Source organism: Clupea harengus, chromosome 21 (assembly GCF_900700415.2).
Source record: "Clupea harengus chromosome 21, Ch_v2.0.2, whole genome shotgun sequence".
Classification (NCBI taxonomy): domain Eukaryota; kingdom Metazoa; phylum Chordata; class Actinopteri; order Clupeiformes; family Clupeidae; genus Clupea; species Clupea harengus.
The window spans coordinates 3,269,852-3,290,698 of NC_045172.1; the positions used below are offsets into that span (position 1 = coordinate 3,269,852).

The window sequence follows — 20,847 nt, forward strand, 5'->3', positions numbered from 1 at the left end:
TTTCTGGGCTTGTCTTGTCACCTAAAGCCTGGGTACATTCGAGGCTAATAGTGGAGGATCCAAATAGTGGAGGATCCAAATGCTTTACTCATGGTGACACGCCTTTGGAGTTTCATTGCATTTTACCCTTCAATTTTGTGATCTTGTGAAAGGAAGAAAACAGACCAGTGCATTCCATTTACAGAAGAAGAAATAAAACCCCAAAGGCTTCCAGGGAGGTGTCGCTTTCCACTAGGGGAACAGTTGGGGTGTAAGAGTAAGGCATTAAAATGCACTAAAGCTTATTATTGCCTACCACTGTTCAATATCACCAGGCATGTGTGGAGGACATTTGGTAAGAACTGTGGGCTATAACTACAGTTTCAGCTGCCCCGTCAGTCTATCTGTGTTATTACAACTCATTAAACACTCCTCTGTGTGTGTGTGTGTGTGTGTGTGTGTGTGTGTGTGTGTGTGTGTGTGTGTGTGTGTGTGTGTGTGTGTGTGTGTGTGTGTGTGTGTGTGTGTGTATGCACCCAGCCCCCACTTGAGCCAAAGAGGAAGCATGCCAGACCAACGAACAAGGCATCTAAAGCAAAGCTCCATCTGTACCAAACATCCACATTACAGGCTGCAGGATTCAAAACAAGAGTGCTCTATCCCACTATCTGAATGCATACTAATCAGGGAGTATTGACTGACTGTCATGAGTCATTAAAATACATTTCTTTATTGGAATCAATGAACGAAGATCTTGTACATGATTGTACAAGATATGATTCCACTTTGTGATTCCACTTTGAAGTCTTCAGAGGATAAGACAACCACTGAGAATTGTTTCGTGGCCTCAGTGAAAGATAACTCAGCATTCAGTGGATGAAATAACATGTTCACGCTCCTGGTCACGTTGAGTCTTGCCTTAGATGTCCTGTGGTCCTCTGCTTCCACACAGCAGGGAATGTACGGAGCGTTTGGCTGGTAAGTGTTTTGCGAAACCGCTGGAGGCACCTCCAGACTGGCACCCTCTACGATGCCCAGCCAGCCAGCCCGGGCGTCCTTCTCTGGGCATGAACATTTTCCTTTCAGGCCTGAACTTGGTCAAAGAACACAACAGCCACAGGGCAGTGGAGGTGGTGCTCTGCTAACCCAGTGTTCCACACAATGTCTCTAAGCAGTGTTAAGCCTGGCTTTTTTTTCCTCTGTTCCGGGAACACAGCGGCAGCTTCGGTTCACATCGGAGCGAGATTTGCACACCAAGTTGCTCAGCTCCGCTCAGAAAGCGAGCGTGACCTAGATTCAGCAGTGCTAATACTCACAGACTTCTAATGATTTGCGCCTCCGTATTAGTGATAAAGCAGAAGGGCACGTGTTGTGGTTACAGGCATTTTGGTTTCCACCACCGCCAGCACCAAAAGGTGTCGTAAAAAGGGCTCTTTAAACCATCAAACATGGAGGGCATCTGGGATGAGAATGAGGACAAAGCAGAGTGAGGGACTGAGATTATTCCGACGTCCGTGATTCCGCAGAAGTGGGATTTATATTGTTTTTATTCCGTTTTCTTCATGTTGAGCATGTGAGGAACAGTAAGCCTTCTCTGAAGAGTCTCCATACAAGGACAGTAAACCAATGCCTGGTGTTCAGCAGATCAGCTGTTCTTTTAACTACTTTATATTGTGGTTTTTGCACTTGGATTTAAGTTGATTATTGGATTTCCCCCCATCAAAGAACAGCAGGCATGAATATATAAGTGCCTTGAGACAATGCTATTGTTTTGGCGATATATGAATACAATTGGATTGAATTGAATTGAATATAAACAAGAAAAACAGAACTAGCAGATTTCAACAGATCAGCTGTTGTTTACACAATGAAGTAACTTTAGCCTCTCAGTTGTGACACTGAAGTTGAACTAAATGGATAATTTGATCCTTTGATTGATTTTCTGCCCGTTGAGCCCGTTGAGATATGAACATAAATGAAACAATAAACAAACAAACTAAATAAACAGCTTCTTTCTCCAGAGCAGCTGTTGGTGGGGCGGTCCGGTGTATCTCGACTGTGAGTGGCAGCTCTGCAGTGGCTCAGTGTGTGTGATGCAGCAGGGAAGTTGGTTAAGCAGGACTGTTTGATTGCATTAGGGGAGAGTCTGTGGTCCTCCCTCAGCTGTGCTGTTGGCAGCCATACCAAGCTTGATTCACATTGCTGACAAGGCACCTGCAGGAGGCACAGAGGAGAGAGAGAGAGAGAGAGCGAGAGCGAGAGAGAGAGAGGGGGGAAAGACAGAGAGATAAAGGGAAGGACTGAGTGAAAACGTCAGGACCCAAACGCTGAGCTCTCCTCCCACCCTGCCCTCCTGGCTCAGACTGTCTCTGGCGCGGTGAGCGTGCGGCGGCGGTGAGCGTGCGGCGGTGAGCGTGCTGCGGCGGTGGTAGCCGGCCCAGGGAGAGATGGGCAACTCGCAGAGGAAGCTTCCCGCCCGCCGCCTGCACCAGAGGAAGAGGAGCAGAAGTGTGAGGCGGCGGGAGGACACTGCAGGTAGGGCATCTATATTTAAGATGAGGAGACCTGGGTGTGTGGGAACTGACCTGGGGGTTACTGCGGATGCTTTTGGTGCAGCCTCTCACCACATGCAAAGGTGGCATTCTTCCGGAAACAACCAAAGCGACATTTGGCATTTGATACCAGCAGCAGTTGCGTCTTGGCCCCTCTGCAGAGGCTAGGACCATGTTGAACCCCTGCACCCCCTTGAGCAGCACTCTGCATCTTGCAGCTTAGTTAGGGTTAGAAGCTGTTAACCAAGGCATGCAATAAAGTGAACGGTGTGCAGTGCACATATATTGGACACGAGACTCATGGAACTCTGAGAAGGTATGCTTTTGTGCTGTGCAAGAGCCTTCGGGGGGGGGGGGGGGGGGGGTAGTGCAGTGGAGGTCACATGTGTAGCGAGACTCTCTCTCTCTCTTTTCTCTCTCTCTCTCTGATGCTCTCTGATGTTTCTTGATGACGCAAAGATGAATTCAAGGGTGGAAGTGTTGCTGAGTAACAGTTGAAATAATGCACCTTAGATGTGATGCCTTCGTTATTGCAGTATCTCTCTTTGTTTGTGTGTGTGTGTGTGTGTGTGTGTGTGTGCGTGCGTGCGTGCGTGCGTGCGTGCGTGCGTGCGTGCGTGCGTGTGTGTGTGCGCGCGCGCGTGCGTGCGTGTGTCTGTGTGTGTGTGTGTGTGTGCGTGTGTGTGTGCGCGTGTCAGTGACGTGTGTTAGTGAGTGACTGAGTGAATGAACCTGTGTGTTCATGCAGGCATGCATAGGTGTGCATGCAGACTGAGCTGCACACTGCACTGTACCCATCTGTATTGCTCCACTGGCCCGTGTCTATTTGAATTGTGCACGTGTGAATTAGTGTGCAGATCCAGATGCTCCTCCTGTCCCCTCAGCTCACTCGACCACAAACCATCATTTACACCTGAGTTTGCACCTCATTCACCATCACCATCATTCACACCTGAGTTTGCAGCATCCTGTCCTGTCTTTGGAACCTACTGCAGTGATTGTACTTAGGCAGAGAATGGAAAGGGACTCTTCACGTAAAAGCTTGTCTTACTTGAATAATACATAGGTACAATATGGTATACAATATGTTTTGTTTTTCAGTGAATGAATATGAATTATAAATCCCAAAGTAGTTGCTATCCATTGTATACCAGCTCAGTACTGCTAGCGTTTGATCCTTTGAAGTTTTTTGCGAACAGGGACTCTCTCTCACACGCGCGTTCACACGCACCGGGGGCGCTGTGTAACCTGAGCTGTGGGAGTCCTCCGCGGTGGTGTGTGTCTCTTTGTGTACGCCGTCATGGGTGAGTCACCTCTGCTTGTGGTCAGGGCCCATGCTGATAAATGGTGGCGGTGTCAGATAGGACACGGTGGCCTCAGCCACGGCGGGTGACCTGGCTATTGTCTCGTAGCCGGGTCACCGTCTGAGGATGGGTGTCAGGTTTTTAACCAGGTTCAAAACTCTGCATGAGCTCACCAACATCTCAAGACAGGAGGTTTTTGGCTGCCGGGAGTCCTATCAGCCCCTGTCATCATCTCTGATGTTTATAGGCCTGGAAAAGCCACACAAGGACTCCCATCGCAGGCCAGGCTAGTTCACAGTCCTACAGCTAAATGGAACACATTGCCTGCTCATTCAGGCATGGGGAGGATGAGATTTGTTCTGTGCGAGCTCTCAGTCGCGTCGCTAGATGGAAGAGACAGTGTGTGTAAACAGTGACAGTGTGAGGGGCAACAGACTGTTGGCTCTCAGGCCTTTCATATTAGCTGCCAATACCACATCACACAGTACCATACTGCAGAGATGGAGCCAGCTGACAAGAGGCAGCGGACTGTCTCCCCCTAAATGTTTTATGTTATGTGCATAGAGGTGTGACATCTGCGGTTGTGTGGCCTTTTTTTGTTTCTTTTCATTTAAGATTTAAGATTTACGCAGCAAACCCTAACCCTAGCTGTACAAAAAAACAAATAAACTGTATGAAGTTGGCCTTTCTAGCCAGATTATCTCCCTCAATGTAAAGCACGGCATGTTCCCATCATGCATTGCTCAAACATCCTCCCGAGCCATCTTTGGTTCCACACATTGCTTGGTGAGAATGGAGAGTTCGGGGGCGGTAAAAAAACATATCTTATAGCTCATAGCTGGTAATTACCCTCTGATAGAGATGGAGAAACTCACTGTAAATGAAATATGATGGGTTGCTTGGATACAGACGACTGTGGGTTCTTCAGGGGAAGCACCCCGAGCGGAATGCTAATGGACAGATGCCGCGCAACAGAGAGACCAGGAGAGAGGAAGAGATGAAAAAAGATGGGATAAGGCTCCTCTCTATCTTCCTCCATCTCCCAGAAGCCGAATCAATACTCCCTCTGTCTGTCGTTGATGCCTATCCCAGAGAACACACTGCAGCTGTGTTGATGTGGGTCATTTAGGCATGATGCTTGTATATGATAATGATTTGGTGCCATAGTGGAGAGATTTGATGATCTAGGACCAACAGCATTGCTCTGTTTCATTGCTTTTCTGATATTTAGATATCGATACTTTCCAGCGTATTTTCATGCTGTCCGTTGATCATTTTAATCCGAATCACTTGACTTAACATATAGACTCTTTCATAACATAAGACAAAAAGGGATTGTCATCTCGAGCGCCTTTCACTTTCTCTGGATATCTGCTGAGTCGTCACACCTGCCTGCTTCCGTCTGTTTATCTGACCTCATATGACTCGTCCAAATAACGCCCTTGCCACCTTACACTTACCCTTGGCTGGACTATCAGAGTTTGATCTGGAACCTCAGGCTTGCGTACTCTTTGACACATAGGTACATTTGAACTCTGACAACCTTGCAATGCAGCACTGAAAAAGAAATGAAGCAAAGGATATAGTCCACAGAACTCGTTTCTCAATATTACCCAGTGTCTACAACCAATAGACACGCTACATTTCTTTGTGAAGTGACTTGACTTTGTGCGGAATTGGCTACCTGCTTAAAGTTTGTGTGGACCTGATATTGTAATAGCCTGGTTTAGTGAACTCAATGGTAAAACAGTGACTCTCCTCCAGTCCATTATCACCAACTCTCTCCTCCCTTTCCCCGCTGCAGCTGTGTCTAACCTGGATGTGGAGAGTAAGCTGACGTCGCACTACCTGGCCCCCTGGCACCAACAGCACAATGTGTTCCACCCGTCCTCACGGCCATCCTGCGTGGAGGACCTCCACCGCCATGCCAAGCAGAACCTGCGGGCTCTTCACAGAGGTGCCCACCTAAACACACACACATGCACACGCACGCGCACGCACACGCACACGCACACGCACACGCACACGCACACGCACACGCACACGCACACGCACACGCACACACACACACACACACACACACACACGTACACTCAGCCAGGTACACTTCAAGCAGTCACAGGCAATGGTTACACCTCAAATCCTGTACACTAATTAGGTTGTGCGGTTAAGATGAAGTAGCTTTTAAGTGTCTGTGTTGATGTAATGGGTGAATTGTTGTCCTACACATTGTATTTGGACAGAAATGTACATTGTGGCTCTAGATTTGGATGCTTATCGAATAAGGTTATTTACATAACTATTTGGCCCACATTTGCGAGACAGTAACGTATTACGTACGTTACGTATGGCTGTTCTACTAAAAGTGTAGTTGTAAGTGAACTACAGTCAGCATTCTTTGCCTTTATTTCACACTGTATAGTATGTAAATACCAAACACTAAAACTGTTCTAGCATCAGTAAATTGGTAACATTGTCAGAGGAAACCTCCTCTCTGCCTCTTCCTTATGACTGCCTGGCTTTGAAGATAATGCTGCTCACACTGCCCCCTTGTGTACAAATGGAGCAATGCTGACCCACCCATTTCAACTACCACAAACACAGTTCAGATTAAATGGGATTGTTATTTAAAATAATATAGAAGTTATTATATTAAATGTATTCAATTTTATGTCATTCTAACTGATTAAATTTGTTTGAAAAATCCGCACTCATTCAAAATGTCCTCCATATTGTATATTGCATGTTACATACAGGTTACACTTGATATCTGAGTTCATGAGAGACACAAAACATTAACATGCACACTGTGTGTGTGTGTGTGTGTGTGTGTGTGTGTGTGTGTGTGTTTGTTACAGACCAACAGCAGCGCCAAAGGTCCACCAGCCGGGAGCGCCATCAGGTGACCATCTCCATCTCAGTGGCGCCCCCTATGCCCACCTACCCTTCGCCGCGCGCCCTCAGGCACAAGGAGCAGAGGGGCAAGCACACGCGCACGGTAATCCTTCAGCTACTTTTATTTCATACTTTTATTTGAATACATTTAATACATTGATTCAAACATCATGTTTTGAACATATAGATGCTTCTGTTATAGCTGTTACAGCAGCATCTTATTTTGTATTATTAACTGCCCTGTTGTTACTGCTGGAACACTTCCAGTGCATTATCACTATTAGTGCTGTCAATTGAAAACTGACAAGGCCCCTTGATCTGGAGTCACTACCGCTATTCACAACAATTAACCTTACAGCTAATACCTGTGCGGCCACAACAAATCTAATATGTGATTGACATGAACTCTAAAACTGAAATGATGCATAATTTAAACTGCTATCACGTGGGCTAAATGAATGTTCATTCAACATCAGGAGAGGGTAGGCAGAGAGGTAGAATATCAGTACATATCAAGACAGGTAGGCTGTACTACTGCACTAGAGTGTGTGAATATCAGTATATACCAAGACAGGTAGGCGTGTGTGTTTGTGTGTGTGAATGTGTGTTAATGTGTGTTAATACTTATTAATAGCACGTGTAATTGATGATTGAATGACTTCTGGTGGTAGTTAAAGTTGTAATGTCAAGAGCTTTGGTCCCAGTTTATCAATACCCTATATTCTTTCTTCTGTATTGTAATTTACATCTGAGTAGGAAAGGACAGTGAAAGAGTCTGAGATTCAGACCATACAGAGAAAGGTAACTACTGTTCATTTTACCTGCAAGAACAGCATCATTGTAACAGTTCATATTTCAGTCAATTGTAAATTATGGTATGATTTATGTTATAGTCATTTTTCCATTTTATTTCTATTGTATTTTTGTTATTTGTTTACATTGCATTTTATTTGATTTCATTTCGATTGTATTTTTTTATTTGTATACATTGCATTTTTTTGTAATTTTATTTCTATTTTATTAATATTCATTGGACTGCATGCCAATCAGCATGGCATACTCGTTCAGTACAAAAGCAAATGCTATTCAGATACATTATTCATTTGTGTTTGCATACATTTCTCTATGGCATGTTTTTTGAGATTATAGTGCATGAGACCATCCCATAATTGGTAAAGTCTTTGAGTGGTGTGTTTATATGTGATGTATATGTCTGTATATATGTGTATATATCTGATGTATATGTCTGTATATGTGTGTATATATCTTATGTATATGTCTGTTTATGTGTGTATATATCTGATGGTGCATATTTTCCCAATAATGCTGCAGGAGAGACCTGCAAGAGAAACAGAGTTTCAGCCAATACCAAGAAAGGTAAACTTACAATCAAGGATGATCTCACTGTAACTCAAATAGGCCCTTCTATTGCGTTATGTTCTAAACATGTTTACTCAAGGTAGAAGATCCTCCGTTTAGGACTCTCCTGCCAACAGAATCCACAAAAGCAACAAATGGTCAGGAAACTTTCTCCAGGCAAAACATCAGGCAGCTGTTCAGCCACATCTAACCATACAATAACTTTTCCACAGCGTGTTGTGAATGGGAAAACCAACAAATCCCAATCAATCATCTGTAAACAACTCATTATTTGTTTGACTTCCTTAGGTCAACAGGATCTCAGTGCCGTCTCAACCTGCTGGTTGATGCTGGTTCCTTCCTCCTTCCACTCATTCATCATTGTGTGTTTTTTTTTGTTATTCTGTGATTTTATTTCCTAAAACAACATCCCTCCATTTTGATTTGTTTTGTATACTGTTTGTGTTTGTAGTTTGCCCGAACCCGCCCCTCATCCCCCACAGCGTGTTGTTTCTTCATCCCCTGGAGCAGAAAGGTATATTCTTCCTCCGGCCCTTCACTGTCGTTTGTTCCTTCCATCTTTTTCTCTTTTCTCCCTCTTTTTTATTCTAGGTGTTCCTTTCCTGCTGCCGCTGCTCTTTGAATGTTGTTTCTTTTCCTGGAATAATTTCATTACTAATTTTCTATCTCCTTCCTTTCTTTTCCTTCAAGTCTTTCTTAGGTGATAGTGATGGTGGATTCACCCCAAACCTGATAATTTATTCTTTTCAATAGTGATACCTATGTGTCAGATGTAGGTAGTTTGAAAGTCTTTGGTGACATAGTTGTAAGAAAAGATCTTTACCATTTGAAGAAAATAACTTTGACACTCTGCTGTGGTACAGTGATAAAGTCTCATTTAAATATATAAGCTTTCATCTAATTGTCAGAAGACTTTGCGGTTGCCGTGGGAGCAGAGGTCTCCATAGTGAATGGCTACCCTTGAGCACTGCTGTGATTTCTGAGAAAAGACAGACACAGAGCTTTCCCCAGATTTCCATTTAAAGTTGTTTTATTACCCTCGAGAGCAAAGTGACTTTCTGCCCTTCTCTGTCGCCGCCTCAGACTTCATGAATGACACTCTTGTGCTTCACTTCAGTCTGCTCTGCATCTTTATGCTCTAATGGAATAGCTTCTGGACGAGAGCCAGTGACAAAATTCAAACCTGGCATTCTGCCAAACTGCTTTTACACCCCTTTTCATTCTCTCATACTCCCTCTCTCGTTTTTCTTTCTTTCTTTCTTCCCTCTCTCTCTCTCTCTCTCTTGCTTTCCTCCTCTCTCTCTCAAGCCAGAACTAGTCTCAACTGAACTTTATATCCAAATGAAAAACCCACAGTGTTTTATGGGAATGGCAGCTGCAGAGTAACAGCTTTTATAGAGATTGAAAGTCCTAGTTTGAAAAAAGCATGTCACTGCTTACTCTATAATGCTTAACACGTCAATTGGCACATTGAGAATGGAGGCTAGCCAAAATGCTGTCAATCGGCTTCCCTGAGGATATCAGTATTTTCCTTCAGCAGCTTTTAACATATCACATTCCTCAGTGCCACCAAATACTTATTTATATAATTGTAAACTTTTCTTATTATACATACTCCGAACTCACTTTAAAAATATGTTACTTTTGACCAGTAACAGGAAAACAACTTTTCTTTGAACTGCTCAATAAGACTGAAACAAATGATGAAGATGTTCCTCTTCAACTAAACAGTTTTCTCTCTCTCTCTCTGCCCCAGGCGGCCCCTGCCACAGAGAAAGACCCAGAGGTCACGACCCTAGGGCGCAGGCCCAAGTGTCCGGTGCTTAACGTCCCCTCCACCCTGGACAAGAAGACCAACTGGTCTAAGGCACTGCCTCTGCCCACTCCGGAGGAGAGGAAGAAGAATGATTCACACGTCGTCAACTCCTGCATCATCCCCATCAATGTTTCTGGTAAACCTCCATCGCACTCTGGAACTACTGATGTGCAATGAGTTTTCATTATTCATTTAGGACTATATACGTAGACTGGTTGTAGATTTGTACCATCTTCTCCTCATATTGCTGTTCATATATATATGAAGATATAGATGGATATAGATATATATACAGTATATATCTCCATATATCTCCATATATTATTAACATAGTAATTTGTTTCACTCATAACAGGTTTTAGACACGGTACAAGGACTGGAAGAGTTAAATGAGTAAAATGAGCTGTTACTGATATAACAACAGGAGTTTGGGTTAAATGAGTAAAATGAGCTGTTAGTGATATAACAACAGGAGTTTGGGTTAAATGAGTAAAATGAGCTGTTAGTGATATAACAACAGGAGTTTGAGTTAAATTAGTAAAATGAGCTGTTAGTGATATAACAACAGGAGTTTGTTTTGGGGTTCAGTAGTGGCATGTTGTTCTCCACAGGAATGGGCTTTGACCGTGAAGCCAGTGCCCGCTGCTCGCTTGTTCACTCGCAGTCAGTTCTCCAGCGACGAAGAAAACTGAGACGGAGGAAAACCATCACAGGCATTCCCCGACGAGTGCAACAAGACATGGGTATGGCCGCCTCACTCAGCCTGCCTGTCTGGCTCTGCTTCATGGAGGGTGACAGTAGGGGCAGAAGTAGCATGTGGTTTTGGAAAAAAAAGTCATGTTGTGCAATAGACTAAAACATTATGGGACTCTCTCCTGGGCAGAGATTAAGCTGTTGTCTGGGATTAAATTTGACTTTAAATGCTGAATCTCCGTTCAAAATGCAATTCAATCCAAGACTCTGTCTGTTAATCCCTGTCTGGGAAACTGGCCCTGTGCCTGTCATTTAAAAATGTATGACTCAATAAGGTCTCTGTAAACAGGAAGAACCAGGCAAGACACACACACAGACACACACATACACACAGACATACACACACACATACAGTATATTTACAGTAGATACAAAATAATGAACCCATTAGAGCTCTAAATTCTTCAGGCTCAATTAAAAAGACCCAGACAAGTAATGCTGATATCATGTTCAGTGAAGTTTGAATTTCCTGTTTTCCAGATTCTGATGAATCTCCTGTTGCCAGAGAAAGAACGGTGATCATCCACGGCAACCAACAGCTGTCTCTGTGCCACGATGAGCTCTCGATCTGCAGCCGCCACAACACCAAGGACTCCGGCTGCCAGACGGACGACTGCCTGATCGCCGCACCCTCTCGCCGCCGCATCCGTGCCCAGCGTGGCCAAGGCATTCCGGCCTCGTTGTCCCACTCCACCGGGAACATCTCCTCCCTGCCCGACCGCTCCGACGCCATGTACACCTCCACCTCCGGGGGGCGCCTGCGTTCCCGAAGTCTGCCACGAGAAGGTGGGCGTATCCGGGATGAGGTAGAGGATGACAGCGATGAGGACGACGAGGAAGACGATGAGGATGACGATGATGATGATGATGATGATGATGATGATGAAGAGCTTTCCCCTTACGAGGGGGAGGATTTCCTTCCTGTGCCTGGCCAGCACATCCTCAAGGATGAAGAAGAGAGCACGGATGACCAGGCTGTGCCAGAGTTGCAGCTGGGTAGCCTGAAGCGTGGCGTGACAAGGGTTGGTAGTCCTGACCACGGCTGGATAGAGCGAGGTCGCTCGCGGCTCCCACGCAAGGCAGACATGGGTAGCTGTGAGATCTCCTCCAGCTCAGACACTTTCAGCAGCCCGATCCACTCTATGTCCACGACGGGGGTGCTAGGGGGCCAGATTGACCACAAAGAGGACCACCAGTCCTCCAGCGGCAACTGGAGCGGCAGCAGCTCCACCTGTCCTTCGCAGACGTCTGAAACCCTCCCTCCTGCCTCCTCCCCCCCTCTGACGGGCTCGTCCCACTGTGACTCAGAGCTCTCACTCAACACGGCCCCCCACATCATCGACGACACCACCGGCTTTATAATCGACCCCTATCAGAGTGACCGAGCCCAGACTCAGGGCCACCGGTCCAGCTCCTTCACGTCCTCTGCCACTGACCAGATGGATGATGCGGGGGTGAGCACAGCCAGCGAGGGCGAGTGGAACTATGCGCAAGACCAGGCAGAGCAGGATCAACCGTGTCCACAGGATTTCAGCCCTAAACGGTCCAGGGAGGACCAGGGCGGCTTGGCGTGTCCAGGCTACAGAGCCACCTATGAGGGCTTCAGTGGGAAAACTTCTGGGGAAACAGGGGGTACGAACTTGCACTATACGGATACAGAAGGTCTCTACACCTCGATGCACTTTGATTGTGGTCTTAAGGAAAGCAGGAGCTATGTCTATAACTATGCAGCTGACTGTGGCCCAGGGACAAACATGGGGCCCAGCGACGGTGGTTATACTCAGTCAGACTACAGAGGCACCAGGTCACTTGGAAGGCAATGTCTCGCCCTAAGAAAGCCAAAGGCGAAGCCACCCCCACCAAAACGGAGTTCATCACTGAAGGAAACCAGCTGTATGGAAGCACCGGACCAGAGTGAACCAAAGACACTGATTAGTGACCAGCCCCTGTCGTTGTCTTCCAGGGAAATGAAGCTGGATCTGGCTGGTTCCATGGGTCAGTCAGAGATTTTGGGCCTCGAGACTGAGCCCTTAGGTGCTTGGGGAGTTGAAAGTTCAAGAGAGGTGGACGACGCATCTCCATTCTGTTCCAGTGACACACACTCCTTCAAGGATGAAGGGGCCGTGCAGTCCGACTATGCAGACCTCTGGCTCCTTAATGACCTGAGGTCCAATGACCACTATCGGCCCATGTCCAACTCCAGCACAGCTACGGGTACAACTGTTATAGAATGCATCAAGTCACCAGAGACCTCAGAGTCCCAGACCTTGCGTCCGAATTCCAAGACCATGTCACCGTCTCATCCCCCTGCAGAAAATGACTTCAAGCTCTCATCCCCCGAAAAGTTAGCAGGCTTGGCCTCTCCTTCCAGTGGCTACTCCAGCCAATCAGAAACACCAACATCTTCCTTTCCCTCCGCCTTCTTCCCCAACCCTCTCTCCCCAACAAGTGGCAAAAGAAAGCCCAAAGTCCCCGAGAGGAAATCCTCTCTGGCTTCCCTTCAGCAGCAGCACCTCAGTTTCAGAGACGCCAGCTACTCCTCCAGATGGGACCCTGAGCTGCCTGCTGCACCTCCCACTCACCTCGACCTAAGTGCTCTTCACAGCGCTCCCCCCAAGCCCCCACCCTACAGGATTCATACCCTCCACCACAGCAAGCAGAGGGCAGCAGCGGCCGCGGCAGCAGCAGCTGAGGCTAGGGCTGCTGCTGCTGCTGCTGCTGCTAGTGCTGCAGCCAGCATTAATACCACTGCTAATGTAAACCCAAATACAGCCTGCCCAGCCCACTTGGCTATCACACCCACTGTTCTGAGGTCAGTCCAGTTGCGCTCCATTGGCACAAGGGAACAAGAGCAATCCAGCATGGACACCACAGCTAGGCCCAAGTTCCCTGCTCAGTACTCTGATAATAGACAGACACAATCCACTAGGCCTCCCGCCTACAAGTCCCATGATGCACCATCTCAGGAGTTAAGTGATACCAGGGTCTCATCAGGAGAGAGCACCTTAGTCACAGAGCCCCCACCACGACAAAAGCAGAGGCAACAGAGGCTCATGCCTGGCACATACTGGGCCATGACAGCTTTCAGGACTCCTGTGGATGTGACGGGAGATGATGATGACCTTATACCTCAGTCAGGAGCAGCCTATGAATCACAGAAAGAGCCTGACTACAGAGGAGGACTCGGCTGCTCAAGACACCCAACGGCTAGCAGAAGTCTCCAGTTTGAACCCCCCACTCAGATATCCAAGTACGAGGTGGCAGACACCGGAGCCTCTTCGCTGTACCTGACCAGCACCATGTCCCCCCCTGTTCAGAGTGAAACAACAGCAAGCTGTGACTTTGTACTGTTCAGCAGCCCCGACAAAGTGCCTGCCAGACCATTCGACGCATCGCAAACTTACGAAATCAGCGATGCACGGAGCAGAGAGGGCGACTGCGAATCATTAGGTGTTCAAGCCAGAAGTGCCTACCAGGACAATCGAGATGAGGGTTCAACTCCAGACACAGAGGATTACTTCAGTAAAGGTGAGGAGTGCCTACTGTGTAAACACTGCTTATGTTGTTGCAATGGATGACATCCTGAATTTGAAAGCGATGTGGCATTGGATATGCAGTGTTTAAAGGAGAGTGATGAATAACGAGTTGATCCAAGCGTACTTTAACATGCCACTTCATCCTGCAGAGTCTACACCCAGTGACAATTCCATCTCTCCATTGACTGATGACACAAAACCTGATGATGACGGTGTTTTCCCATCACCAAACAGACTGCGCACAACTGAGGACCTGTTTGCGATGATCCACAGGTTAGTATACTGGAAAATGGGATCAACTTCTAGGCACATCCAGTCAAATCTTACAACCCCTCTAAATCTAAAACAGTCTCTCAGTCATGAACTAATCAGCAAAATATTATAATATATACCAGCATAAAATATTATATAATACTATAATATTGGAGATGCTAAATTTGAATTAAGAAGGCAAGAGCTCATAATTTCATAACCACAATTATACCTATAAAACAAATATAATGAAAACTTCCCAGAGCCTCCTAGTTGGCCCAGCAGCTCGTTCCAGATCACATTCATGACTGCTGATGATGTAAGACCATGTTGTTAACGAGATAACTAGATAGCATTAGAACCTGGCAAATGTAAGTGTAGTAGTACATGTAGTGTTGTCAGATGAAGTAATTCACAGTTTTAGTGTTAGCTACATTGTACATTGTGTTTTGTTGTGCTTTGTTTTTTTTAAACATGATCAATGGGAATGTTAGCTTGGCTAAGCTCTTTTGATGCTGTAGTGTTAGCTAGCTAAATATACAGTAGGTATCAACACTATGGAGGGTGGTAGGCCAGCACTGAGCAAACCTGTGCACAGATGTGCATATATAGAATCTTAGAATCTGGTTTAATTGATGAGAATGAAATGATAGACATACTCTGTGCTTTTTTCAGTACTTTCAGTACTGACTTTCAGACAGTTTAAAGTAATATTGAAGTATTTATGTACTGATTTTTGGTTGATAAATATTAATGTACACATCAATATGTGATTAAATCTGGTGGCTTCATAATTGTTTAAGGTCCAAGAGGAAAGTTCTGGGCCGCAAGGACTCGGGGGAGTTGTGCGTGAAGAGTCGAGTGTGTCCCCCAGCAGTCAGCGTCCCCATCAGCGTTCCTGTGACGTCCCCCAGCACGCCCACTGCCCCCCCACTCCCCGTCGGCCTCCAGCGAGTTCCAGGCCCCATCTACCGTAGCGCCAAAAAGTCCAGCACCTCCAACGAGGAGTTCAAGCTGCTCCTGCTGAAGAAGGGCAGCCGCACAGACTCCAGCTACCGCATGTCAGCCACGGAGATTCTCAAGAGCCCCATCGCACCCAAGTCCCCCGGCGAGCTTCTGCTGGAGGGGGTCAAGCCGCCCGAGGAGCCCCCGTCACCCCAACAGGAGTCTCCCGCGGGTCCAGAGCAGCTACCCAGTCCTCAATACCCCACAGCCGACACTGAGGGCTTCTCACCCAAGGCCCTCGCGATGACGGCCTCCTCCAGACAGGGCCGCTCCCGCATCCCGCCCGCTGCCAACAGCAGCCGCTACAGCACCCGCAGCCGGCTCTACACGGCACCCATGCAGGCCATCTCGGAGGGGGAGACTGAGAACTCTGATGGAAGTCCTCATGACGACCGCTCCTCTTAGACCCATTTTTTTTTTAAATAAAACAAACATTCTCTCAACAGAAAAAATATATAATTCAACAAAGAAAACCGAAAAGAAGAATATGATGAGAGGACTCAGAAAACAGACTGTGTCATACATACCACAGACTCCGTTTTTTTACTTATCCCATATATCTCTTTGCCCTGGAGGACACTTAGAGGTGGGAATATCCTGTGTTCAACTGAAACATTTTTATTATCTAAAACATCAACTGAAAATGATCAAAACATGGCCAGAGAAGGATTCGGAGTGCTAGACAACTTTACATTTCTTTATGGATTAGGTAAAAACTTCCAGAGCAGTTTTTAATTGTTTGGATGTAACACATCTTTTCCTTGCGTTGGAGGAACAACATAGGTCTTTCAGGAGGTTTCACTGGTATATCAGCCTCTTTATATCAACTGATACATTTACAAATTAGATATCATTTTAACTATTTCCATCAACACAATAGATGAAGGCAACTAACTTCCACTATGTTTTAAAAAAAACTGAAGAATTAGTGCATCTTATATATAATGTATACATGCACTGTGGTGCCACAGAAGGGAAGTATTTTTCTGTTGTCATAGACACACATATCTGTCAAAGGCAGGCGTACTTGGGACAATCTTACCTTTGCCTTTAACAGTTCCCACAGGTGATATTTTGTTCTACACAGAACATCTGTGTAAAGCAAAATACTACAGAACAACTACACATGCAATTTGGGGCCTGGTTGAGAACGATGCTGCAACTTTCATTTTGAGAGCAGAATCCACGATTGTGGAATGTCCAGCTTCCTCTACAGACCTGTGTTTTTATGTTGGATTTGAGCAAGGGGGTTTTGATACCTGAAGCCTGGCGTTTCTAATCGTGATAAGAGGGTAGTGGAAAAAGGCCCAAGAACTGCTAGTATAACACTATTAACATCCTCTGAGGGATGCATAGACTCCTAACGATTCCTGTACACATTCTATCATGAGCTTTTTTGGTAAGAGATTGAAAGGACTGGTATTTAAAACCCAAAATTCCTTTGCACTTGGTGAGGATAATACAGTATACCTTAAAAAGATCACACTAGATCATGTATTTCATGAATATGAGTTAACTATAAATACCATTGAAACGTACACTTGAAATGACTTGAGGTCAAGGTGCAGATCATCCTTGTCAGTGAGGCAAGGTAATGTATCTTACTGATTTGTCACAGGGCTGCATTCTGTAGATAAAGTCTTTTTAGTTGTAGCCTGAGTTGGGTTTCCACCCCCCACCAACGTATAGGTCATACTACCTTAAAATAATTATTGTTTGAATAAAACAAATAACATAATTGTGTGTCCAAAGTTTTCAGGTATATGAAATCGCTGCATACATACCTTACCAATGCAGAGGCCAATGTTAAAAGTAAATGTTGTTTAAAAGACTATCTTTGGGGGAAAACTGTAGAGCAAATTCCTTGGTGTATTCTATGAATACCGTTGCATTGAAATTACTGTAAATTTGAGGCTGAGTGGAGAGGAGTGGAGGAGAGTGAACATGTCATGACTGATACGATAACCTAAAAACAAATAGTGTGATCTGCTGAACTTACACTGTGCTAGTGAGGCGGGGGGAGCTGACAATTTAATCGATTTTGCATTTATCACATCCTTTGCTGGACAGAAACTTTGAAACTGTATCTTTGTTTTACATGTGTTTTTCAATTTGTCATAACTTGCAATAGCACTAGAGAATTATTACAGGGAGCTTATCCAGTGGCAAACATTGCCAGTACACAAAAAATATCATATTTCCAGATGACTTGAAGTTGTTTAATGAGTATGTTCTATAAATGTAGAAAAAAAATGTTTGATTTTTGTTGTACCATTGTAAACGTAGTCAGAGCTTTATCAGTGGGTGATCAACCAGACAATCTAACGAGGCACTGTTGAATCCTCAGTAGTGAATCGTAGCATGTCGAAGAAAAGGTGCACATGGTACGTATACAAGTGTACGTGTGCGTGTACGTATACTACTTGTAGTAGCTCTAGGTGACAGTCGGAAAACAAATGGTGATACAACACTTAGGAGAAATGTGTGAAGCACAGGATAGGGTTGGCCTCGGTGTGTGATCTCTGATGTGCATTTGTTCTGCATCCCTTCCTCTCATACATACACGCTGTTGCATAACCCCGTGCCCCCCCTCCCCCTCCCCCTCCCCCTCCACACCCCATATTTGTTCCCAGCTCAATAGCAGTGGTTGTTTCACCCATGACTCACGAGTATACCCTTACCAGTCAGAGGACTGTTGCTAAAGTGCCATGCACTCTATGTCTTGGCTGAGCTCGGATGATAGTTTTATAACGTACAGCTGTGCTAGAACGAATGGATTGCGGCTAAAATATGTTCTCGTTCGTAAGGAAACGGTCAGGGGAAGGAACAAGGTCCCCTGTTATGCTTTTCACCTGTCTTCTCTCTTATGTAATTACAGTAGTCAATGGTTTAGATGTCTTTATTTATTTTTGTTACTTTGAGAAAAAACAAACAAAAAGAGAATATGGATCATTGATTTCTCAATTTTGTGTAAAGAACACACTGTAGTGTTTGATCTTGGGCTCATACATATAGGACTATTCAAATCTATTGAAGCTGTTAAATGCTGACAATACGGTAAATAGAAAATATTTTTAATTATGGGATATTTTAATCCAGAGAATTATTTTGTTAATAAAGATAGAAAGAATGACAATAAATCTTTATTTAAATTAATGCTGGTTGAAGATATTTGATATGAGAGGATATATCAACACAGCTGTGTTACAGTAAAAAAAAAAAAACTACTAAGAACCTTTTTGAAAGTAGCTGTAATTTACAATCTTTAAAAAATAAGCTACTGTGTATGCTATTGAATTCTAGTTAGATGTTTTTGGTGCTCTGAATTTATTCTATATTATTGGCCATATTGTATTTCATTGTTGCCATTGAGAAATCACTCCTGTATGTTTCACCCTACATGAGTTGCAAACGATAGTGCTCACCTTGCTGTGCTGACTATATAAGGCACTCATAAACTCACCTGCAACACTAGTGATCTCTGGATAGACCTGATATTGTAGCACTGTAGCCATATCTGTTTGAGGATTTGTTTGATTTTTCTCCCAAACCACTAGAACTAACTGTGCTCCAAGAGGAACAGCACTCATGTTGCAACTGTTCATGCTTTTTTACAAATGTTTTAGAACATTTTAAAAAAGGGAACAACTTACTGGACACTTGATTTTTATTACGTGTCTCAGTGCAATGTCTTAACATAACATGAGATCTCAGACAATTTTGTCATCGTGTCTTTTATCTTTGTGTGCCGAACAAGAGGCACCTCAGTTTAGGAGTGTTTTTTTACCATCGCTGTTTTTCAAGGTACCTTGGAGTTGGAATTCTGCTTCATAATCAAATGTCATTCCATTGTCTGAAACATGTTGGCACTTAAGCAGTGGACATTTTGACATTTCTACTGAGAAACGCATTCATATATTTTTGGTCTTTTTTCCTTGCTGTATCTTGAAGTTAGTGATCATGTGAAGAATCACCTTAGACTGTTCCTGTGTTGTTTTTAAAAAAAAAAACATTTCATGATGCATTGCATCTTCATGGTGTGTGAATGGAAAAGCACAGTTCTTATGTTTGCCAAAGGGTATGTACAGATGTGAGACAGACATATGAAATAATAAAAGGCAACAAAAGAAACCATGAGGGCCACAGTGTAGCGGACTGGCTAAGACACATCTCATTCAGGTTGAAAGCTCCACTTAAACAGATTTGCATCCATTTTTGTATTTTTGTAAAAAAAAAAAAAAAAAACCTGTACATATATTCTTTTTAAACTGTTGGGAAAATGTTGCTTTTGTTACAAAAACGTCAAAAAAATAATTGAAAAAATATTGAAATGATTAAAAAGAAAAATAATAAGAAAAGAAGAGTTGAGACAAGTTTTCAAAAGTTTACATTATTCCAAGCCTTTGTATATTTTTGAGCTTGTGCTACACTTTCGTTCTTGTATTTATTTTTTAGTACACATTGTGGAAATCTCATTGTAAATCTGAACCATTTGCCAGGTCAACTGGCTGCTTAGTAACTGTGCATAGAAAAAGGCCAATAAATGTGATTGCGTTGAACAATAATCTGACTGTTGACCTGATCATGGCTCCTGTAGAATTCATTACTACTGGGCAAGGATGTGAGTAGACATTTAAGTTGTTAGACCCCAATTTACTCAGTAGATGGCAGTGTGGGGCTGAGAGGGAAAATAGATACCCCTGCCATCGCCCTGTGGAAGAACCCGTTTTGTCCTCGGTATAAAATGTTCATCTTGAAAGAGACCTTCAAAGAACTTGAGGGGCACTGAATATATGTGAAGACCACAGGTACAGAAATGCACAATACTTTTCTGTTGTTGACTCTTATTGGGAGAGAATGAACAAAGGATTATCACAAGACAGGGAACATACTTAATTAATATTTCATGTGAATGCAGAGATCAAATACAAATTCATAGCATATGCATAAAGGAAACTGTCATTGAAACCCAACTGTATTGTCCTTGGTGATCTTGACAACTGAATTTGTAGCACGAAATCATTCATCATTACACTTACTCTGATTAGGATTAAGAAATTAAGTAATAGGATTATGTTAATAATGTCAAAAAAATGCTGAATTTCAATTTTGTTTCATATACTTTCAAAAACCTGATGAACCTGAAACCTGATATTTTCAGCCTTTCAACTTTTAAAAGTAACAGGCCAAGCTTCTTAATAGCATGACATTCTAAGTCCCTGGAGCACAAGACCATTATCAACAAAAAAATTAAATTAAGAATGAATTTGTCTTTGACTGAGCTTCAGCTCAATAATATTTGGAGGGGGGTTTATGTTGTGATTTGGTTGGTTGGACTTTCGTTGGTGTTAAAACTCAATAGTCTAGTGCTGGTC

At 44.2% G+C, this 20,847-nt stretch overlaps 1 protein-coding gene across 3 annotated transcripts in view; it reads left to right on the forward strand.

The window, feature by feature from the left end:
• nhsb (Nance-Horan syndrome b (congenital cataracts and dental anomalies)) overlaps positions 1-17,210 on the forward strand; it is a 62,015-nt gene extending 44,805 nt beyond the window's left edge. The window contains exons 2-10 of one of the 3 annotated variants that reach the window (XM_031559078.2): positions 5,640-5,792; positions 6,694-6,833; positions 7,487-7,531; positions 8,063-8,107; positions 9,867-10,062; positions 10,538-10,669; positions 11,160-14,207; positions 14,365-14,488; positions 15,271-17,210. In XM_031559078.2, coding sequence (XP_031414938.1) covers positions 5,640-5,792; positions 6,694-6,833; positions 7,487-7,531; positions 8,063-8,107; positions 9,867-10,062; positions 10,538-10,669; positions 11,160-14,207; positions 14,365-14,488; positions 15,271-15,877 — 4,490 coding nt within the window. In that variant the 3' untranslated portion in view covers positions 15,878-17,210. Of the gene's footprint in view, positions 1-5,639; positions 5,793-6,693; positions 6,834-7,486; positions 7,532-8,062; positions 8,108-8,561; positions 8,625-9,866; positions 10,063-10,537; positions 10,670-11,159; positions 14,208-14,364; positions 14,489-15,270 lie in introns of all 3 variants that reach the window. The other 2 variants (XM_031559080.2, XM_031559079.2) reach the window with 2 other exon arrangements.
• Positions 17,211-20,847: the final 3,637 nt, after the last annotated feature.